Source organism: Chrysochloris asiatica, unplaced genomic scaffold, assembly GCF_000296735.1.
Source record: "Chrysochloris asiatica unplaced genomic scaffold, ChrAsi1.0 scaffold00046, whole genome shotgun sequence".
NCBI lineage: Eukaryota > Metazoa > Chordata > Mammalia > Afrosoricida > Chrysochloridae > Chrysochloris > Chrysochloris asiatica.
This window is the reverse complement of record NW_006408564.1, coordinates 15,570,096-15,590,611: the sequence shown is the minus strand read 5'-3', so window position 1 is coordinate 15,590,611 and position 20,516 is coordinate 15,570,096. Positions and strand designations below refer to the sequence as shown.

Genomic DNA, 20,516 nt, shown 5'->3' with positions numbered 1-20,516 from the left:
GGCCGGGGGGCTGCAGCCTAGCATCCGCACCGGTGGCGGCCGGCCCTCCAGCCCCAGCCCGTCGGTGGTGAGCGAGAAGGAGAAAGAGGAGTTGGAGCGACTGCAGAAGGAGGAAGAGGAGAGGAAAAAGAAGCTGCAGCTCTATGTGTTCGTCATGCGGTGCATAGCCTACCCCTTCAACGCCAAGCAGCCCACCGACATGGCTCGCCGGCAGCAGAAGGTAGGTGCGCTTGGGAGGCCCAGGGAGCAGTGCCGGGTCGTCACCAGGCGGGCTGGGCGAACAATGGGACCTGTGGGCGCAACTGGCAAGGAGGAGACCACACCCTGTAGAAGGGGCACAGAGACCCTCAGCGCGGCCCGGCCCAGCTCAGCCTAGTCCAGAGCGCGCCAGAAGCAGGCGGGGAGTGACGAGGGGCCTGGAGCCCAAGCCGCGCGACCGGGCCTCCTTTTCCCCAGTGTGCCGCGAAACACCACCGGCAGGTCCCGCCTTGTGGCCCGGGAGGTTCGGGGAGTGACTTGCTATCCCCGGCACCCAGACAGGCCTCACTCGCTCGCCGAGCTCTCAGCGCTCTCCCGCGGCGGGCGGTAGCCCTCAGCTTGGGGCCCGCCCTCCTGGGCGTGCGCTCGGTGGGCGGGGGCGCTCGGTGAGCCGAGAGAAGAGCGTTGCGGAGTCGCACTCTGCTCTTCTAGACAGAGAGCATTTGCAGGGGCAGGCGGAAGAGAGCAAGCCTGAAAGGCGTAGCTTCCCTTGGCACAGTAGAAAGCGTTCCCTCCCCCCACATCACTCAGGTCAGCTGATCCCCAGACGAGGGGTCCTGGAGGGTTGCTCCCTTTAGGTCTAAGTATTTTCCGATTCCTCTTCCACCCCGAAATCAGAGTGGGGTACGCCCTCTGATCCTTCCACATAGGTCAGCCCCTCCACCTGCCTTCCTTTGACCCTCCCTCCTCTTCCCAAGGTGACTTCGCCTCCGCCACCTTCTGGTTTGTCTAGGGCCTCCAAACCCGGCTGCTTCTTGTTTGATAAAGTGCAATTGCAAAAAAAACAACAACCAAAAAACCCTCTCAATTATAAACATCAATAGCTTTTTGCGTGAGGCTGGGTCAAGACTGAGGAGGCTTGGATTGCCTTTGATTTGAAAAAAGTAAAAAAGTACCAATTTCTACCGTCTGTTCTTCAGTAGAGAAAGGAGACGGGTGGTTACTGGGTTATTGCAGGCAGAGGGTCTGTGGCAATGGTCCAGAAGAGAAGGGGTCTGATACCCACTTAGCTGTGTGAGTTAGTGAAGAAAGTTAGCATTCTGTTTGGCATCTTTTAAATCAATCTGCAGCACTTGAGCTGATCAGAAAAGCTACCCAAGCCCCCAATAGGGTGGTCTAAGGCGGCGTTACCCCACCAAGGTTGTGAGACCTGTTTCTTAAAACAGTGAATTTCTAGGTTGCTGAATTGTATGTTGCTGTGGTAGACTGTTAGGTTTTCCTATATTTATCCACTGTTACCTCCAGTTAGCACAGATTTGTGTTTGTTTTGCATATACGATGTACAAACACTACTCAACCTTGATGATTTACTTTAGTTATCACAAGCTTGGTTATCTGTTGTATTTAAAAAATAAAACTTATTTCCTGGTTGGGAAATATCAGGTGGGCTACACACATGACTCCTCACAAAGCAGGCAATGCTCCTCAAATAGCTCCCCTGCTTTTTCAACCTATGTTTTGGAGCGCAGAGAGCAAAATTATCCTCAGAGCATTAAAAGTTTTTTGGGTATTCTTTTTAAGGTTGAATGTTGAATCCTTTGTTGCGTAGGACCTGATATTTCAACGTCCAGCTTGGAATTATTATGGTAATTTTTGTCTTTATAGCATGGGAAATTCCATCTCCAAAATGTATACTATTAATAACTGCACTAGCCAAAAACATTCTGTCCTTTTTAAATGAAAACTGTTGTCACTTACAAAAATACAAAAACAAGAACAAAAGAAACTCCTTGCCATTTATGAGTCAAAAGTTGCCAGAATTTTCTTCTTTCAATATATGCTTAAACCAGACACTAGGATGAGGAAAGGAGTCTGTTCCCGCAGAGACCCAGTTCTAAACAGAGGCTTCAGACTCCTGAGAAAGATCATCTTGAGACCCTGATTTTCTAACCTGATTGTGTGTTTTACTTGAATTCATTCAAAGCTGTGATTTTCACGGACAAGCTTGTTCTGTTTTTATCTTAAGGTTGTTGTTAAAGTGCCATCAAGTCGGTTCTGACTCATAGTGACCCTGTATAGGATTTCCAAGGAGTGGCTGGTGAGCTTGAACCACCAACCATGCAGGTCAAACTGACTTTGCAGTCCAGTTCATTAACCCACAGCGCCACACCAGGACTCCATCTTAACATTAGAGATGACCTTAAGATCAGAGATACTCCAGAACAGGTTGATAACACTTTGCATTTGCTCAAACTGGTTTTAGTTTTTGCAGCAAAGTAGCATTAAATTAATATCTCAGGAAAGCTACAATTACACTGGAAAGCTGGGGGAAAATAGATATATAGTTACCTTTATAATAAAAAGATGTGTGTGTGTGTGTGTGTGTGTATGATCCTGGTGTGGTGTTGTGAGTTACTGTACCAGACTGCAAGGTTGATGGTTCAAATTCACCAGCTGCTCCTCAGAAACCCTATACAGGGTCATTAAAGGTCAGAAATGACTCAAAGGCACTTAACAACAACATATATATATTGTATAGGGTTTTGAAGAAGCAGCTGGTGAGGTTGAACTCCTGACCTTGTGGTTCAAACCGACTTTGCAGTCCAGTGCATTGCGCCACACCAGGACTCTCTTCCTCTCTGTCTTTCTACACACATACACATATCCATTCCCTCTATTATATTATTAGATTTAATTTTTAGTTCCTTTCTATAAATGCATGTTTGTGAACTGTATATTTTCCCAAGCATAAAGCTTGGGAAACTTTGCTAGGGGGAAAAAAAAGCAACCATTGAAAGTTAACAAAAAGATTTGCGTAATCGTGGCAAAATGAAAACCAACAAAATAGATTAATAAGCTGAAATTAGTCACAGAGAAATGTAAACTTGTTGTAAACCAAAAATGAGTTTTTAGTAGTAGAGAAAGAGATGAATTAGAAATGTCAGAGGAAAAATGATGTAGAGAAAGGGCATAGAGAGGGAAGGAGAAAGACAGAAACATGTCTATGAAAAAGAATCGCTGAATACAGGGAAAAGGAGAGATCATATTGTGCAGCATGTAATAATGCACTTTATGAAACCAAAGTCTGTATCATAATCTGGCTAACATTTGTCAAGTGTGTTGCTATAGGATAAGCACTGGACTGTTAACCACTAGGTTGACAGTTCAAACCTAGCAGCCACTCCTTGGAAACCCTATACAGGTTTGCTATAAGTCAAAACCAACTCGACAGCACTTAACAACAACAACTATGTGCAAAGTACTTCACTTAAATCTTTTTATTTTTTTTATTTTTTAGAACAGTTTTAGTTTTACTGAAAAATTGAGATTATGTAGTTTTTATGTACCCACACCCAGTTTCTTCTGTTATTAGTATTAGCATCTTAGAGTATTGGGGTACATCTGTAATATTAATGAACCAATATTAATACTTTATTATTAACTATACCCTTAATTTGTTCAGATTTCTTTTTTCTGTTATTAGATCTTTTTTTCAAAATGCGGTAAATAATTTGTAACACATTGCTTACTTTTTTAACATTCTTTATGTGTACAAGTTAGTGACATTAGTCATGTTTCAGATGTTCTTCAACCATTATCATTCTCCATTTGCAAAATTTGCCACCATCATTAGCAGAAATCTAGTGTCTCCTAAGCAATGATCGTGTTATTTAGCGCCACCGAGTTGGTTCTGACTGAGAGCAACCCTGTGGAGGGTTTCTTAGAAACAACTGGTGAGCTTGAACCACTAACCTTGTGGTTCAAATGACTTTGCAGTCCAGCACATTAACCCACAGTGCCACACCAGGACTCCAGGCAGTGATCTTAGACCATATTTAATTCTCATAATCACCCTAGTGATGTATGTACCACTCTTTCTGTTTTTAGAAGAGAAAACTGAGGAATACAGATATTTCTGTAATTTGCCTGAAGCACTTTGTAGGGAGTAAATTAAAGAGTTGTTGTTGTTGTTAGGTGCCATTGAGTCGGTACGGACTCATAGCCACCCTATACACAGCAGAATGAAACACTGCCTGATCCTGGGCCTACCTCACGATTGTTGCCACGAGTAGGAACCAGGAACTAGAACATAGATGATTCTGACTCCAAATCCTATCATTTGACTATGGGACACTGGCCAGAGTATTCATAGAGAAAAATAGTGCCATAGCATCCTGAATTCATGTTAAGTGTGTTTCCTTATTCAGGGACATTTACATTTGAGTTCAGAGAAGCCTGCCCTTCTGTCTTTTGTTGTTGTTGTTGAGTACCTTTGAACTTCCCATTTACAATGACCCTGGATAGAGTTTCTGAGGAGTGACTGGTGAGTTTGAACTGCCAAACTTGTGGTTCAAGCCGACTTTGCAATCCAGTGCATTATCCGACAGCGTCACACCAAGACTCCTTCTCCCTTTTGTTTTGTTGTTTTAACTTCTGACTCATACTGACCCTACCTTCCAAATACTCAACACTGACAAAATGGACCCTGAAGTATTAACCTCACAAAGAATATGAAGAAGAAAAATGGGCTGTTTGGTGATACATCTAAACATCAGACTGCTTTCCTGTGGTTCAAGCTAAAAGGAAAAATTAAGTATTTAGCTCAGAGTCACAATTGGAAGAGAACAGAGAACAAAGGTGTTATTGCTTGGATAATTTTAATAGTTAATTACTTAGGTTCCACTTTTACTTTTTTAAAAGTGTGTGTGGGAATTCCAACAGCCTTCCCAATTAAAATAGGGACTTTAAACACAGACTATCTTTAAAACAGATTTCTTCATTTAGAGGTATATTTACTTGCATCACTGTGAATCTAATTATAATGTGATGGTAGTGATAATTTATGAGCAAAAAAAAAAAAAAAAAATCCATTGCCCAGACTGCCACAATATATATTTCAGCAGCTTGTAAATGACAGTATGAAAAACTGTTCCTTGCTCTTTTTCTTTCTTCTTCTTCTTTTGTCAGAATAGTAGAGCGAATACCTAGAAGTTGGCATGACAAAGCTATACCATATGTTTCTGAATTATGTAGTAACGGTGAGGGGTGGCTACCTCATTTGAACTAGCTACTTAAAGATGTTAACTGAGGGAATGTAAAATCAAGCACTGCAAACAATTCTGTGTAATATATACACTGATATGTCCAATTTTTTAATTGGCTAGGAATTAATCATAATGCTTGGATTACCAAGCATCTGAAATGTGAATGTTATATGTGTATATGGAGGTAAACATAAGTATTTACATGTATGAGGGTAAAGGGCAATTCTAAAAATGTATCTAACCTGTATGAACTTCTATTCAAGATTTTATGACTGACCAGATCAAATAGGTTATAAATTCAAGCTGTTCATTTCCATATAATTCAGCCTAGATCTTACCAAGAAATTATGGCTACCATTGAGACAGTGTGAACCGCAGAATTCCTGGTCTTGACTCCAAAGCCCACACATACCTCTCAGAAAATTTAAGATCTTATACTAGCTAACTATACAGATATGTGAATATATGTGCATATTGTTCATTTTAAGTGAATAGCCATTCAGATATGCTTTGAGGTCCTTGGGTTGGCTCCACTATTCAAAATTCTTAAGGTTTGCTTTGTCAATGTGACATAAAATTTGTATTTAAAAAATAAAACATACTAACCTTTTGGAAGAATTTAGGTGGCTGTTAAGCCAGGTTTGCTTCAAACAGAATTAAAATGTTTCTCTCTTCATCAGAGGAAGAAGTGAATGATTTACATCTACGTTTTGTCATTTTCCCTTTGCCCCCCAACCTTCCTCTGTGCATTGGATAGGAACTGTTATGCTCTGGTACTAGAAGAGACATTCTGAAAATGCAGAATACCAAAAATGTAATAAGAGAAGTTCTTGCCTCATTACACACCTGGGATAGTCTTATGCTTCCCTAAAACTGGACTGAAGAACAAAGGAAATGAAATCTTTCATTCCTAAAGTACTGTATTATGCCAAGTGATAAAAGGCAGATGGTTCAGACATCTTTTCCCTGCAAAAGCAAATTTAATACAAAATCACAGGCCATCACATGGGTACTTTGGGATCAGGTGTCTTTAAAAGATGAAATAATCAGGATTGTTCAAGGCTCTGTTTTTGTTGTTGTTGTTAAGTGCTGTTGGGTCCATTCTGCCACATGGAAACACTATAGGGTTTCTGAGGAGTACCTGGTAGGTTTACACCAGTGACCTTGAGGTGCAGTGCGGATCCTACAGCATCATAGTAATAAGGAAATGGCCTATCAACCACCAGTTACTTGTTGCACCAAGCACTCCCTTAGGTTTGGTGGCAGATCAAAAGAAATCTATGAGATAAGTCTTCTGAACTGAGGAAGCTTATGCTCTAGGTAGGAAGATAGGACCTATACATATCAGTTGAGAATAAAGAAGTGTTGAAGTAGGCAGAAGAAGAGAAGGAGAACATGCATTCATACAGAGTACTGGATATAGTATGAGTAGTGAGGAAAATCATCAGGTAGGTGTTGAAAGAATGAATATCTTTTGAGAAAGCATAAGGAAAGACAGAGATGATCTGGTATTAAAAGAAGAGCAGGAGATAGCAGGAGTATGGAAAGAAGTCATTGTTTATAAAACATTTTAAATTAATCTCTTTTGCTTTCAAGTGACAGAAATCCAACTCAAGACTGGCTAAAGAGCAAAAACAAAATAAAAGGGTTGGTGATGGTATGTGGAGAATTGCAGGTGCATGTGAATAAAAAGTGTAGGACAGCTCTTGATGCCATACATGGCTAGTTCCAGTTCAAATGATTTCCTCTGTAAAATGAAGAAACAGTCAAACCTTTGAGTGGAAATTCCATGTTACCACTGCTCGTAGACAGAACACCTCTTATCTCGGGCGATTTCTTCATGTATTGTATAGGGTGAGGACAAAGGAGAATGGGAAAACTACAGATAATCTGTAGTGTACTCTTTAGATATAATTGTTAATTATTATTTTGGCCAATGAGATTACTTGTTACCAAGACCTACAAATTGATTTAAACTTGTACTTGGTATGTTTTAACATTGCTAAACAAGGCAATGGCTTAAAGAAAAGTCCAAGATGCTGCATGATGAGTTCAATTAGTTCAAGTATCTAAATTTTCAGATGAGCAACCAGGATCTTAAAAGCCTCCAAGACATGAGAGATTGTAAACTGTGGCTTTAGGCTGAAGCTGACTCACAAACATATTTTCTTGTGTCTATAAGGCATTTTTCAATTTTAAAAATTAGCTCCCAAAATGTAAAAGTACTGGGCTATTTCACATAAAAATATGCATTTCTGGCTTCTCTTATAATTAGAAAATGTGGCAACACTGAGCCTGAGTTTTTATGGGTTTGCAAAAAGCAATAAAATAAAACTACCATCAGTTAAACAATGAAATGTTAATCACTTTTATCTAAAACTATACTTGTTGCAAAGGAGACATCATGTATGTCTATGATAGTAGTACACAGATATCTGGTGCTTGCCAACAGCATCTTTTTGCCGCTACTGCGCAGATATCAAGGTAATGCAGACAAGAACAGAGTCTGGAATTTGGAGCTCTACATTCCCAATCTCTGGCAACTCTAACAGTATCCTTATTGGCATTAGATTTATGGTTTCTGCAGAATTGTTGTTGTTGTTATGTGCCGTGGAGTCGGTCCCGACTCATAGTGACCCGGTACAGGGTTTCTGAGGCTGTAAATCTTTACGGGAGCAGAAAGCCTCATCTTTCTCCCACGGAACAGCTGGTAGTTTCGAACTGCTGACCATGAGATTAGCAGCCCGATTCGTAACTCCTACGCTATACCTTTGAAGGTATTCAGAATTACCTTGTTACTTTTTTATTGGTCATACCAATGTGATAAAATGATTCTACTGTCACTAACAGGTAAGGAAAGGGGGAGGAAGACAACTGAAGGCTTGATTTCAGGCAACCAAGACACTTGAGTACTGGTTGTTACATTTGATATATAGAGGAGTGAAGGACAGTGGGTAAAGGCATAGACTCTGAAGTTAGAATACCTTATTTGCTTTTCTGCTGTACCCTTAACTGGCTGTGTGATTTTGGGCAACTTACTTAACTTCTCATTACAGTCTATTAATGGGTTCTCATGAAAATAAAGTAAGATAGTATAGTATAACTCATAGAGCAATGCTTGGGATGTGGCAAATGATATGTAAGTCTTAGCTCTTGTTATTGTGAAGTTGATATGTTCCATATTGTGCTATTTTTATCTATAAAGGATTGAGGTAGTTAATTATATACAGACAACTGGCCATAAACACATAGTGATCTTATAGAACAGGGTAGAATTGCCCCATAGTTTCGAAAGCTGTAATCTTTATAGGAACAGATCCCCCTTTCTTTCTCCTGCAGAACAGCTGGTGGGTTTGAACTATTGACTTTTTGTTAGCAGTTGAACACTTAACCACCACTCCACCAGAGCTCCTTAAAGAACTGGTGATAGCACACCCTGTCTTCATTATTGCTACCATCATCATCATATTCATCATTATTGACATCATAAGAAAACCTAGAAGACAGATGGGTATAATTATAGCATCATTAGGAGCACAGTGACTCTGTAGAATAAGCACTGGACTTATTGAGAGTTCAAGGCCACCAGCTATTTCATAGAAGAAAGATGAGGCTTTCTGCTCCATCAAAAATGTATAGCCATGGAAACCAGGGTTGCTATGAGTCGGAAAAGGCTTGATGGCACTTAACATTTTTAAAATGGCTAGTGCCAGGCACAGAGTTTCCGGCTAAGCACTCAATATTGGCTGATAGGTTGGTGGTGTGGACCCTCCCAAAGGCGCCTTGAAGGACAGATCCGGCCATCTGCTTCTGAAAAGTCTACGGAGCAGTTCTACTGTGCACATGGATCACCATGAGTCAGAATCATTGTGAGGGCGTGTGTGGGAAGATTTGACACCACGGATCTGTAAAGGGTTTGGGTCACTCAGCTAATAACAGATGTAATAGTGATTCTTGTTTTCCAATTAGCTTCCCCCCATCCGCATATCATACTTCCTGCCCTCAAATCGACTCTGACTTACAGTGACCCCATGTACAACAAAACAAAACGTTGCCCAGTTCTGCTCATTCTTTGCCATCATTGGTGTGCTCGAGTCCATTGTTGTAGCGACTGTGCAGTCTGAGAGCCTTCCAAACTAGGCGGCTTATCTTTTGGCACTATATTATATTACATAGTATTCTGCTATCCTATATTATATTACATAGTATTCTGCTATCGTTCATGAGGTTTTCACTGGTCAGTTTTTTTTAAGAAGCAGATCGCCATGCCCCTCTTCCAATCTGTCTAATTCTCAAAGCTCTCCTGAAGCCTATCCACCTTGGATGACCCTGTTTGTATTTGAATACCAGTGCCGTAGCTTCTAGTATCTCTGCAATATATAACCTACCAAATTATGACAAACTGACACTTGGGTGTTTTAGATTAATGACAATGATTAGTGCCATTGAGGATGAATACAGAAAATATACGCTTTCATGTTTGTATAAAGAGTATATTTCAAGAATAGGTGATAAATTCTAAGCATAATCTGAGTTCTCCATGTATTAGGCAAAGGCAGACTCGCATGAGTATAAGAGCACTTGAAATACTTATGATGATCAGAGACTACAGCTTTCAGTATGGATTGCACTTCAATGTAAAGGAAACAAAAATCTTCGTAACTGAACCAGCAACTAATATCATGATAAGTAGAAAAAAGGTTGAAGTTATCAAAGACTTCATTTTACTTCGATAAACCATCAATACCTTTAGAAGCAGCAATTAATAAATCAAATGACCTATTGTATTAGGCAGATCTGCTGTAAAAAGACGTCTTTAAAAATTTTAAAGAGCTAAGGTGTCATTTTGAGGACTGAGATGCTCCTGACCCAAGCTATGGTATTTTCAATAGCCATATATTCATGTGAAAGCTGGACAGTGAATAAGGATGATCATAGAAAAATTGATGTATTTGAGTTATGGTGTTGGAGATGAATACTGAAAGTACCATGACTGCCAGAAGCACAAATAAATCTGAATTGACATAATGTCAGCAACAGTAGGCTCAAAACATAACAACTGGTGAGGAGGACACAGGACTGGGCAGTGTTTCAGTCTGTTGTGGGCAGCATCTCTATGAGTCATAGCCAACTCTAACACCTAACAACACAGCGAAGTCCATGGTTCAAATCGCTGATTGATTTTGTTGTCCGATGACTGTGTGATCTTGGGCACATTATGAAATCTCTGTAAGTCTTAATTTCTCCATCTGTAAAATGGGAAAAACAATAATATTGAAGCAACAATGTTTTACAAAAGTAAAAGCATGTTAGTGCTTAATAAACCTGTTAAGCTTAACAGTTGCATTAAGATTGACCAGTATTTAATATGCATTTAGGAGTCCTGGTGTGGCCATGTGGGATAAACACAACGTGGGCAGTTTAAACTCACCAGCTTCTTCTTGGAAACCCTATATAGGGTTGCTATGAGTCAAAACTGACACACCAACAATTAGCAACAACAATATGGGATAAAAGTTGAGCAAATGACAGCAGAGAGAGCAGTAATAGTATTCTTGCAGTTTTGTCCACCAAATACCCACATGCTACCTCATATCCTCATATTGCAATGTTTTTGTTCATGGTCTTCCTTATTCTAGAGTGCCCTTTACATAAATAAATATATATATATATATGTATATATATATATATATATATATATATATATTTTTTTTTTACTTGATTTAGCCTTGTTCATCTTTTATTTGATTTATTGTAGTGTCCTTAAGGAATGTTATATTGGTTTTAATGCTCCCACAATGCCCTGGTGTATCTCCACTTTACCTCCTATGATGTTGGTATTGAGTGATGTTGAGTTGGCTCTAACTCAAAGTGCCTCTATGCACAATGAAATAAAAAAACTGTTGGGTTTCCCACCATCACAATTGTTTTTATGCTTGAGCCCATTGTTGCTTCCACTGTGTCGTTCATTTTAATGAGGGTCTTCCTCTTTCACTGATCCTCCACTTTACCAAGCATGATGTTCTTTTTCAGGGACTGGTCCCTCCTGACAACATGTCCAAAGCGCAAGAGACAAAATCTCACCATCGTCACTTGAAAAGAGCATTATGGCTGTATTTCCAAGACAGATTGATTTGTGATTCTGGCTCTCTGTAGTTATTCAGTATTTTTTTGCTGAGAGCAAAATTCAAATGCATTGACTCTTCTATGGTCTTCCTTATTCATTGTCCAGCTTTCTTCACATGCATATGAGGCACTGAAAAATAACATCCCTGAGGTCAGGTGCACTTTAGTCCTCAAAGTGACATCTCTGCTTTCTAACACTTTCAATACTGTGCATTTTTTTACAATGATCTTTTGTGTACACACTTGACTGTTAAGAACCCCAAGACAGGAACTGCATCTTTGTCATTGTTACTGTTGTTAGGTGCCTTTGAGACAGCTCTCACTCATAGAGACCCTCTGCAAAACAGAATGAAACACTTCTGGTCCTGTGTCATCCTCACAATTATTTTTATGCTTGATGAGGACAGTGCTGCTGCTATTTGTGACAGTCCATCTCAATGGGAGGGTCTTCCTCTTTCTCACTGACCCTCCACTTTACCAAGCATGATGTCCTCCAGGAACTGGTCCCTCCTGATAACATGTCTGCAGTTTGAGACGCGAAGTCTTGCCATCTTACTCACTTTTAAAACCTCGTAGCCCCCAAACTGTTGAGACTTCACATTGATACTTTCGTTTTCTAAATAATTTCTATGAAAGTGAAGGGGTCTTAAATGCAGTCAGTTTCTATTATAGACGTAACTTAAAAAAAAAACCTCACTGTGGACATGTGAAGGGTGAACCAATTACCAGATGATTTCAAAAGGATTTATGCTGCAGAAATATACTATCATCACCTGTCATCTTTGCTTATTTATACCAATAACAGATAAAATATTTTAAAGACTATAAGCAAAAAGGAATTCCTTGGAATGGTTGAATTCTGGTTGAGCTTGAATCACCAAAGTGTTTTTTAAGTGACCATATATTGAACTCGGAACCTGCCAAGGTAACAACTAAGGGTCCATATTAGGTGTGGTCTTTGTAAGTCTTATTTGATTTAGTTGTTTCTCAATTTTAAAAAAGAAGAAGCCTAGAAAAGAGTGTGGCAGTCAACAGAATTATAGTGAAAGTTTGGCTGTTTAACATATTAGCAGTCTCAATGTTTCCAAACATAAATATATATGTTTCTTTTCTTTCTAAGCTATGGAATTTCCTGTTTTCATTGTTATTGTTATTGCATGCTGTCCAGTCAGTGCTGACTCATAGCAACCCTGTATAGGGTTTCCAAGAGTGGTGGGTTTGAACCCCTGACCTGAGACTACCAGTCCAGTGCTTATCCTACTGTGCTACACCAAGCTTCTTTTTACTAGTCATAGTGAAAATGAGCTTTTCCTTTGTCATTCCTTTAATTGAACAAGTGAAGGAACCATTGAGAAGTTTGAAAAATAAATGGAATTATATGGCCCACAAATGTTCCAATCTTTGAGCTACATTTTTAAAATTGAGAGATGTAGAGTCAACTAATAATGTATTGGTGTAGTTTCAGCATACTATAATAGAAAAATGCCAACTGACCCTGTAAAATAGTATTTCTCAGGGTCACTTCTGTACAATAGGAAAGTTCTGAGCCATTTTGAAGGTAATCTTTTTTTTATCTCTATGGGTCTCGGAAGTGCATGCTAAGTTGCCAATTCTGCTGGGACCTGTAGTGTTTTCAAAGTTTAGGGGGCAGAGAGTTTATGTTAATGGTGGTAGAATCAATTGGAAAAACCAGTTATACGACTTGAAGAATGTTAACAATATCACTGAAGAGTTTGTTGAAAATGGTGAAACTTTTGCTGTGTGTTTTTTTTCAACCAAGAAAGGGAGAAGAGGCGAGAGGGAGGAAAAGCAGTACCAATTTAATGAGTGAATTGCAATTAATGCTTGTCTTCTTTCTTTATATTAACAGTAAAGAACACATATTAGTCTTTCAAAACCTTTAATATGATGAGTAAAACCTAGAGCATAAGTAAATCAACACATCTAATGTCTCCTTTAACAATTGCCACTTTGCAGTACTTTGTACATGTTGTTGTTATTGTGCCCTTGAGTCGGTTCCAACTCACAACAAGCTTCTATAGGGTTTCCAAAGCTGTAAATCTTTACGGGAGCAGAAAGCCTCATCTTTCTCCCGCAGAACAGCTGATAGTTTTGAACTCATGACTGTGAGATTAGCAGCCCGAATTGTAACCACTATGGTGCCAGAGCTTCTTACTTTGTACCTAAGAAACATCTATAATTCAAAATCCTCAAAATATTTAAGTCAGTTGCCCAGTAAATTACTGTCTCAGTAGGGAAGAAAGAAAGAAAAGACAATGTAATTTTGGCAACCACTCAGAGTGGTACAGAGAATCTACTGTGCCACTTAAGGAAGCCAAAGGAAAACATTGAAACTTCTTGTAAATAATTATGCCTTCTGTTACCCATGGAGAAAAACAGCCTTTTGGTGTGGATGGTAGGCATAGAGTTGTTTAAGCAAATGAATCGAAATATATCTTGAACATCTACTTGGGCGATTTTTCTGACAAGTACAGCAACTGTTGTCTATAAGACAGGGTGTCACAACATTCTGTGTTCAAAACATTTCTTGGGTGCTCTTCCATATTCAATTTGTGGTTTGTTACACATTATCAGATAGCATTGTTTTAAGCCACTTTTACATACAACAAATTCACTAGACCCTCTAGGCAAAATATGCAAACTCCTCCAGAGGCAACCCTCTTGACCTCTGGAAACCTTACTGTAGTTGTGAAATGCCATCAAGTCAGTTCTGACCCATAACAACCCTGTATAGGGTTTTCAGGAGCAGCTGGTCAGCTTGAACTGCCCACCTTGCAGTTCAAACGGCTTTGCAGTCTGACGCATTAAAACAGTCACTATTATCAGAAAGTATCAGGCCTGTTTTTTTGGAATTCCAAAGGTGTCATCTTGATGGATTTTCTTAAAGGTCACGGGGATTTATTAGGAAAATTGAAAACTACACTGGTGAGAAAAAGGCCTGGAAAGTTGTGCCAAGAATTTTTTTTTTTTTTTTTTTTCTATTTCAACAATGCACATAGTTATTTTTTGAGGATACCAAGGGCTGTCCTACCAGAATTTCATTGGGAAACCTTATCACATCCACTGTATAGGCCTGATCTTGTCCCTTCCCATTTCTTTCCGTTCCTATAACTCAGTGACATTGAAAAGGAACACGAGTTGAGCCCTTCCAGGATATTAACAGCAAGAGCACAGAATTCTTCAGGGATGGGGCACAGAAATGGAAACACCGCCTTCAGAAGTATGTAGACCTAGATGGAGGAGATGTCGAGAAACAATAGCTTTATATCTTATTATTTTTGATTTATAAAAGTTTCTATGATTTTGTAGCAATATTTTGACTTATCGTCATATTCAATTTGCGTTTCAGAAGAGAAGGAAAATATGTTTTGTTTATTTGCTGTTTTAATATTTTGGAAGGAATGTCTTGCAACTTGCTCCCGAAAGGTTCCAGCCTTGCAAACCGTATATATCGGCTCTCCTCTCACACGTGGAGTGGCTGTGAGTCAGAACCGGCTCGACAGCAGCTAGCAACAACAATTTCTGTTTAAGAAAAGGAAAAATCAATTTGGGTAGACAGTCTCTGTTAGCTCTTGAGTCATCAGGGATCCTTACAGTATTCCCACATCTACAGATGCAGAAATCTAGAGGCAAATCAGCTAAGGTCAATCATGTTTAGTAAGTCATAGAGCTGATTTAGAACCCCGATAGTTTGACTTCAGCCTGAACTCTTAACCATGTATTCTATTAACTACACTGGAACACTTTGCACATATTATTTCAATGTGTATCTGTTTCTTTCTTCTAACACTATTGAGATCATTTCTGGCAGTACCTTCAGGTAGTTAGTGTGTACACATAATAGATGCTCAGTTAATAGTGGTTGCTAGTTATTTAGAGGAATGAACAATAGTAAGTATTACCTAACATTTATAGTTTGTTCCCAACACTTGCTAGTCAGTTTGTCAGATTGTGGTGGCCTGTGTGTTGCTGTGATGCTGGATGTAACACCACCAGTATTTCAAATACCTGCAATGGTACCCATGGGGGACAGATTTCAACTGAACTTCTAGACACTCTAGGAAAAAAGGCTTAGTGAGCTCCTTTTGAAAATTAGTCATTTAAAACCTTATACCTGGCAGTAGAACACTGTCCAACTCACTTTCTTTGGACACACCATCAGGGAGGGTCACTTGCTGGAGGAGGACATCCTTTTTGGTGAAATAGTCCAATGAAATGGACTGACACATCATGCTTAGTGAGGTAATCCAATGAGATGAACTGGGACATCCTGTTTGGTGAGGTAGTCCAATGGGATGGACTGGCCCATCATGTTAGGTGAGGTAGTCCAATGAAATGGATGGGCACAATAACCGCATGATAGACATGGGCGTGCTGGTAATTGTGCAGATGACAAGTCAGAGAGTCAACTTGAGAGCAGATATTTATTTTATTTTTCTTTCTTTCTATCTAACTGTAGTGTGTTCTTTGAGATGATCTCATTTCTGCTTGAAAACAACCTTATGTAATAAATTCCTGTTTTGTAGTGGGCAAAAGTGAGGTCCAGAGAGATCCCACTGGCAGAAAAGAAGTAAAGAACACCAGGGCAGGCCTCCTAGCTGCATCCCCTGAACTGTCTCAGATTTGCATGAAGAATGGCTTGGAGCCATTGCAGAAAGACAAAGTTACACTTTTCGAGACCGCACCCCCTACTTCATAGCAACATATTAACATGTACTTCTCATCCACATCCATTTTACTTTTTTGCTGTAAAAAACTGGAAATGTTTTTTCAGTCTTGCTTTGAAATTACTTGTCAATACAACTTATTTGGTTAATAATTGACTGTGATGTCTCATCGATGACAGTGCACTCACAAGAATCCTTGCAAGTTGAAAAAAGTGACCTCACCAATTATTTCCAAATGTAGTGATACTTTAGGAATACTAAGTTTAGCAATTAATGAGATTGACTTATGTTTAAAGAATCATTTAATTTGAATTGGTGAATTTTTATTTTTATGTTTACATTTTGGAGACAGTACATTTTATTTAACGTCTTAAGACTTTTTTTTTTTTTAAGGGCCTTGGAAAGTTCCAAGGCTCCAGTCACCAGACATCTGTTGCCCAAGGGATAAAATAACTTTGGGCCACGCTTGGTGGAAGAAGTGGCATTTGAATTAAGCTTCAAGTTGGTAGTCAAGATCAAAGGATGAGGGTGTGAGATATTTTGGGAAAAGGAGGAATACTTTCAAGTGTCCAGAGGTGAGACAATGCAAAGCAAGTATGAGGATCCATGAATGGAAAAAATACAATTGCACAAGCTTCCAACAGGTAATAAAAAGACAAAGAGCACCGCCTGGTTCATGACTGTGGATGGCCTCCAATGCCATGGTAAAGAGGTCAGAAGACTCTAGTCTATGGGCAGTGGAGAACTACAGAAGAAATGTAAGCAGAGCTGTGGTATGACCCATGTAGTGTGTTCAGAAGATTAATTTAAGCAAGGTGTGTGCAAGGCTAGAAGGAAGAGAAAGAACAAGTGTAAATGTCTTCACACTGTGATAAAAGGTCGCGAATTCAACCTGGATATTTCCAGTACTGTTAATCTTCAGATTATCTATGATGTGGGTAAATTTGTAGAAAATTGGAGCAAATTAATGTCCATATGCGGAAGTGTCCTGAATCAATAGTTCAAGGCATTTCGTTAGAGCACTTGTTGATTCTTGTGTTCATTTATTAGAGTACTTTTATGTATTTGTTATAATATGTGGGGTATGAATGTTCATTTTTCTTCTAAAAGAATCTTAAAAATGTGAAGCAAGGTGACTGCCCTTTCAATTATACTCCATTTCAGTGACTGTTATTTGGATACTTTCTGAGCAGGCTGAAAAGCACTCCTGTATAACATTGTAGAAAACATATTGCTTGAACAAAAATCATAGAGCTGGCCTTGCCTGGTGTAATTTCACAAAATGTTGCTGTGATACTACTTTGGGTTCCAGCTACCCTGAAGAATCCAGGTAGAGCTGGCCCCAAGGGGACACAAGTTCCACCACAAGCCTGGGTTTATATCAAGCTTGCAAGAGGCAGAGAAAGGGTCCTGGCTTCTGGTGTTAAGTATAGACCCTGAAGAGGAAATTTGTAAGAATGGTCAACCACTTGGATTTTCCCCGACCACACAATGATTCCATCCTCTAAACTAGTCTAGGTTATTTAGGCATCTGGGAGAGAAGAGGGTACATTCAAGCTCCTGACTTTTCCTTACTTCTTTCCAAGTAGAAACATTATGAAAAAAGTGGTCAGATTCCAAAAGTTATTGGAAAACATTTATTAATGTATCTCATAGTCACTTACATGCTAAAAGAGAAGCAGGAACTCCACAATTATCTTTCTCTCTGAATACATTCTTAGGTGTTATCTTCTCTTCAGCCTCTGTCATAGATTGTGTATGTATCAGTTTGGCCAGATGACAATTCTCAATGGCTTAGCAGATATGTACTGATGTAATGTGGCATTTATGTGATGATCCCCCATGTTGTGATCTGATGTGATAAACCAGTAAGAGGACTAAGGGTGGGATGCAACAACCTTAATCTTATCGTGGTCCTGATGAAATCTAAAGGGAGTTTCCCTGGGGTGGGACCTGCAATACTTTTAACTTACAAGAGAAAAAAAGAGAAGTGAGCAAAGATTGTTGTTGTTGTTGTTAAGTGCTGTTGATTCCTTCCAACTCATAGAAATCCTGTATAGGGTTTCCAAGCACAGGCTGGTGGGTTTGAACTTCCAACCTTGCGGTTCAAACTGACCTTGCAGTCCAGTGCATTATCTTACAGCACCATACCAGGACTCTGAGCAAAGATTGTGTTTGTTGTTATTGTTATTAAGTGCCGTGGAGTCAATTCCAACTCATAGCGACCCTGTACAGGGTTTCCGAGGCTGTAAATCTTTACGGGAGCAGAAAGCCTCATCTTTCTCCTGCGGAACAGCTGGTAGTTTCGAACTGCTGACCTTGCGGTTCGCATCCTGATTCGTAACCACTACGGAGGGACCGATTACTACCAAGGGAATCCTGGTGTGCTGCTGTGGATTAATGCACCAGACTGCAAACCTGTTTGAACTGCAAGGTTGGCAGTTCAAGCTTACCAGCTGCTCCTCGGAAACCCAATACAAGATCACTTTGAGTTGGAACGGACTCGACAGCACTTAAAAACAACATTACTACCAAGAGGAGTTCTGGTATGGCACTGTAGGATGGTTTGAATCACAAGATCAGCAGTTCAAACTCGCCTGTTGCTCCTTGATAACCCTATACAGTGTCACTAAGAGTCGGAACTGACTTGTAGGCACTTAGTGACAACAACAACATTGCTACCAAGAAAGAAGAAGTGAGTGGAATGATTCCTTTGGACCTGGGTTCTCCATTCTGTGAAGCTCCTAGACCCAGGGTAAGATTGATGCCAAGACATGTGGAGATCTGCAAGGAATGCTGAGTCTACAAATGCTGAAAGGAGACAAGGGCTTTCCCCAGAGCTGACAGAAAGAGAAAGCCTTCTCCCAGAACCAGACTATGAATTTGAACTAGTCTCATAACCTGTGGGAGAATAAATTACTGTTTGTTGAAACCACTTATTTGTGATACGTTTATGATACTTGTACATGATAATTTAAACAACCGCTATATGATGTGTTCATAGAGGTGGTAGGATTTGAATCTGGGCGTGTGGGAGAGAAAGGCTACATATCCTAGTCTTTCCATGCTAATAATATAAAGGGGCTTTGGTTTTGTTTTTTCAGTTGTCTTTGCTATCTGTGTGTATAGCTTCCCTAAGAGTACAACAACTGTGGTCTAAATTTCAGGTATTCTTGGGCCATCAGATTATTGCATTATTTTATAGGCTTCAGAACACCACATTAATTATCAGAAGGACAACTGGCTTCCTGGGGAAGTTTGCTTTACAATCGAAGAAAAAGTAAGATTTGAACATGGGAGTTAAAAGAATAGGCATCCTAGGAATAAAATGAAGAGAAACAAAGCTAGGAAACAGAGCACTTAAGAAGATTGAAAAAGTAGGTTGGGACCAAATAGTGGCAAACTTTTAATATGATTAGACTTTGTCAGTTGTACTATATTTGGTGGGCAGGAACTCTGGTAGCGTAGTGGTTACGAATTGGGCTGCTAATCTCAAGGTCAGCAGTTCAAAACTACCAGCTGTTCCGCGGGAGAAAGATGAAGCGTTCTGGTCCCATAAAGACTGACAGCCTAGGAAACCCTGTACAAGGTCACTATGAGTCAGATCCAACTCCACAGCACATAACAATAACAACAACAACAGAGACCCTTTGAAAATTACCTGTAGCTCCAATGGAAATACTACTGATTTTTAATGTTATTGTTAACTACTGTTGTTGTTGGGTGTCATTGAGTCGATTCTGACTCAAGTGACCCTATACACACAGAACAAAACACTTGCTGGTCCTACTCCATCCTCACAATTGTTATGTTTGAGCCCATTGTTGCTGCCATGTTGTCATTCCATTTTGTTATGGGCCTTCCTCTTTTGCACTGATCCTCTACTTTACCAAGTATGGTATCTTTCTCCAGGACTAGTCCCTCCTGTTTTAAGTCCTCTTCACTTTCAGCAAGCAACGTTATATCATCTGCATATTACAGGTTGTTAATGAGTCTTCCTCCGATCCTGATGCCACGTTTTTCTTCATAGATGTGCAGCTAGAGTGTTCCTTAGAGGCCAAGATGGCCAAACTTCGTCTCTCATACTTTGGACATATTGTCTGGAAGGACCAGTTGCTGGAGAAGGATATCATGTTTGGTAATGTAGAGGGTCAGAGAAAAAGAGGAAGACCCCCAACACTTGAATTGGCCAAGTGGCAGCATCGATGGACTCAAGCATTATCTTGTAGTGAGGTTGGCCCACTACAAGTGTTGGGCAGTGTTACGTTCTGCTGTGCATAAGGTCGCTATGGGTTGGTACTGACTCAATGGCACCTAACAAGAACAACAACAGTCCCTCCTGACAATACATCAAAACTACAAGGGAAGTCTCACCATCCTGACTTCTAGGTAGTATCTGGCTGTACTTCTTCTAATACGAATTTGTTTGTTCTTCTGGCTTTCAATATACATCATCAAC

At 39.8% G+C, this 20,516-nt stretch overlaps 1 protein-coding gene across 1 annotated transcript in view; it reads left to right on the top strand.

The window, feature by feature from the left end:
• The window catches only part of CADPS (Ca++-dependent secretion activator), a 755,300-nt gene that overhangs the window by 351 nt on the left and 734,433 nt on the right, over positions 1-20,516 (top strand). The window contains exon 2 of the mRNA XM_006862100.1: positions 1-220. This exon is cut by the window's left edge and continues 12 nt beyond it. Within this exon, the coding sequence (XP_006862162.1) occupies positions 1-220 (220 nt within the window). The remainder of the gene's footprint in view (positions 221-20,516) is intronic.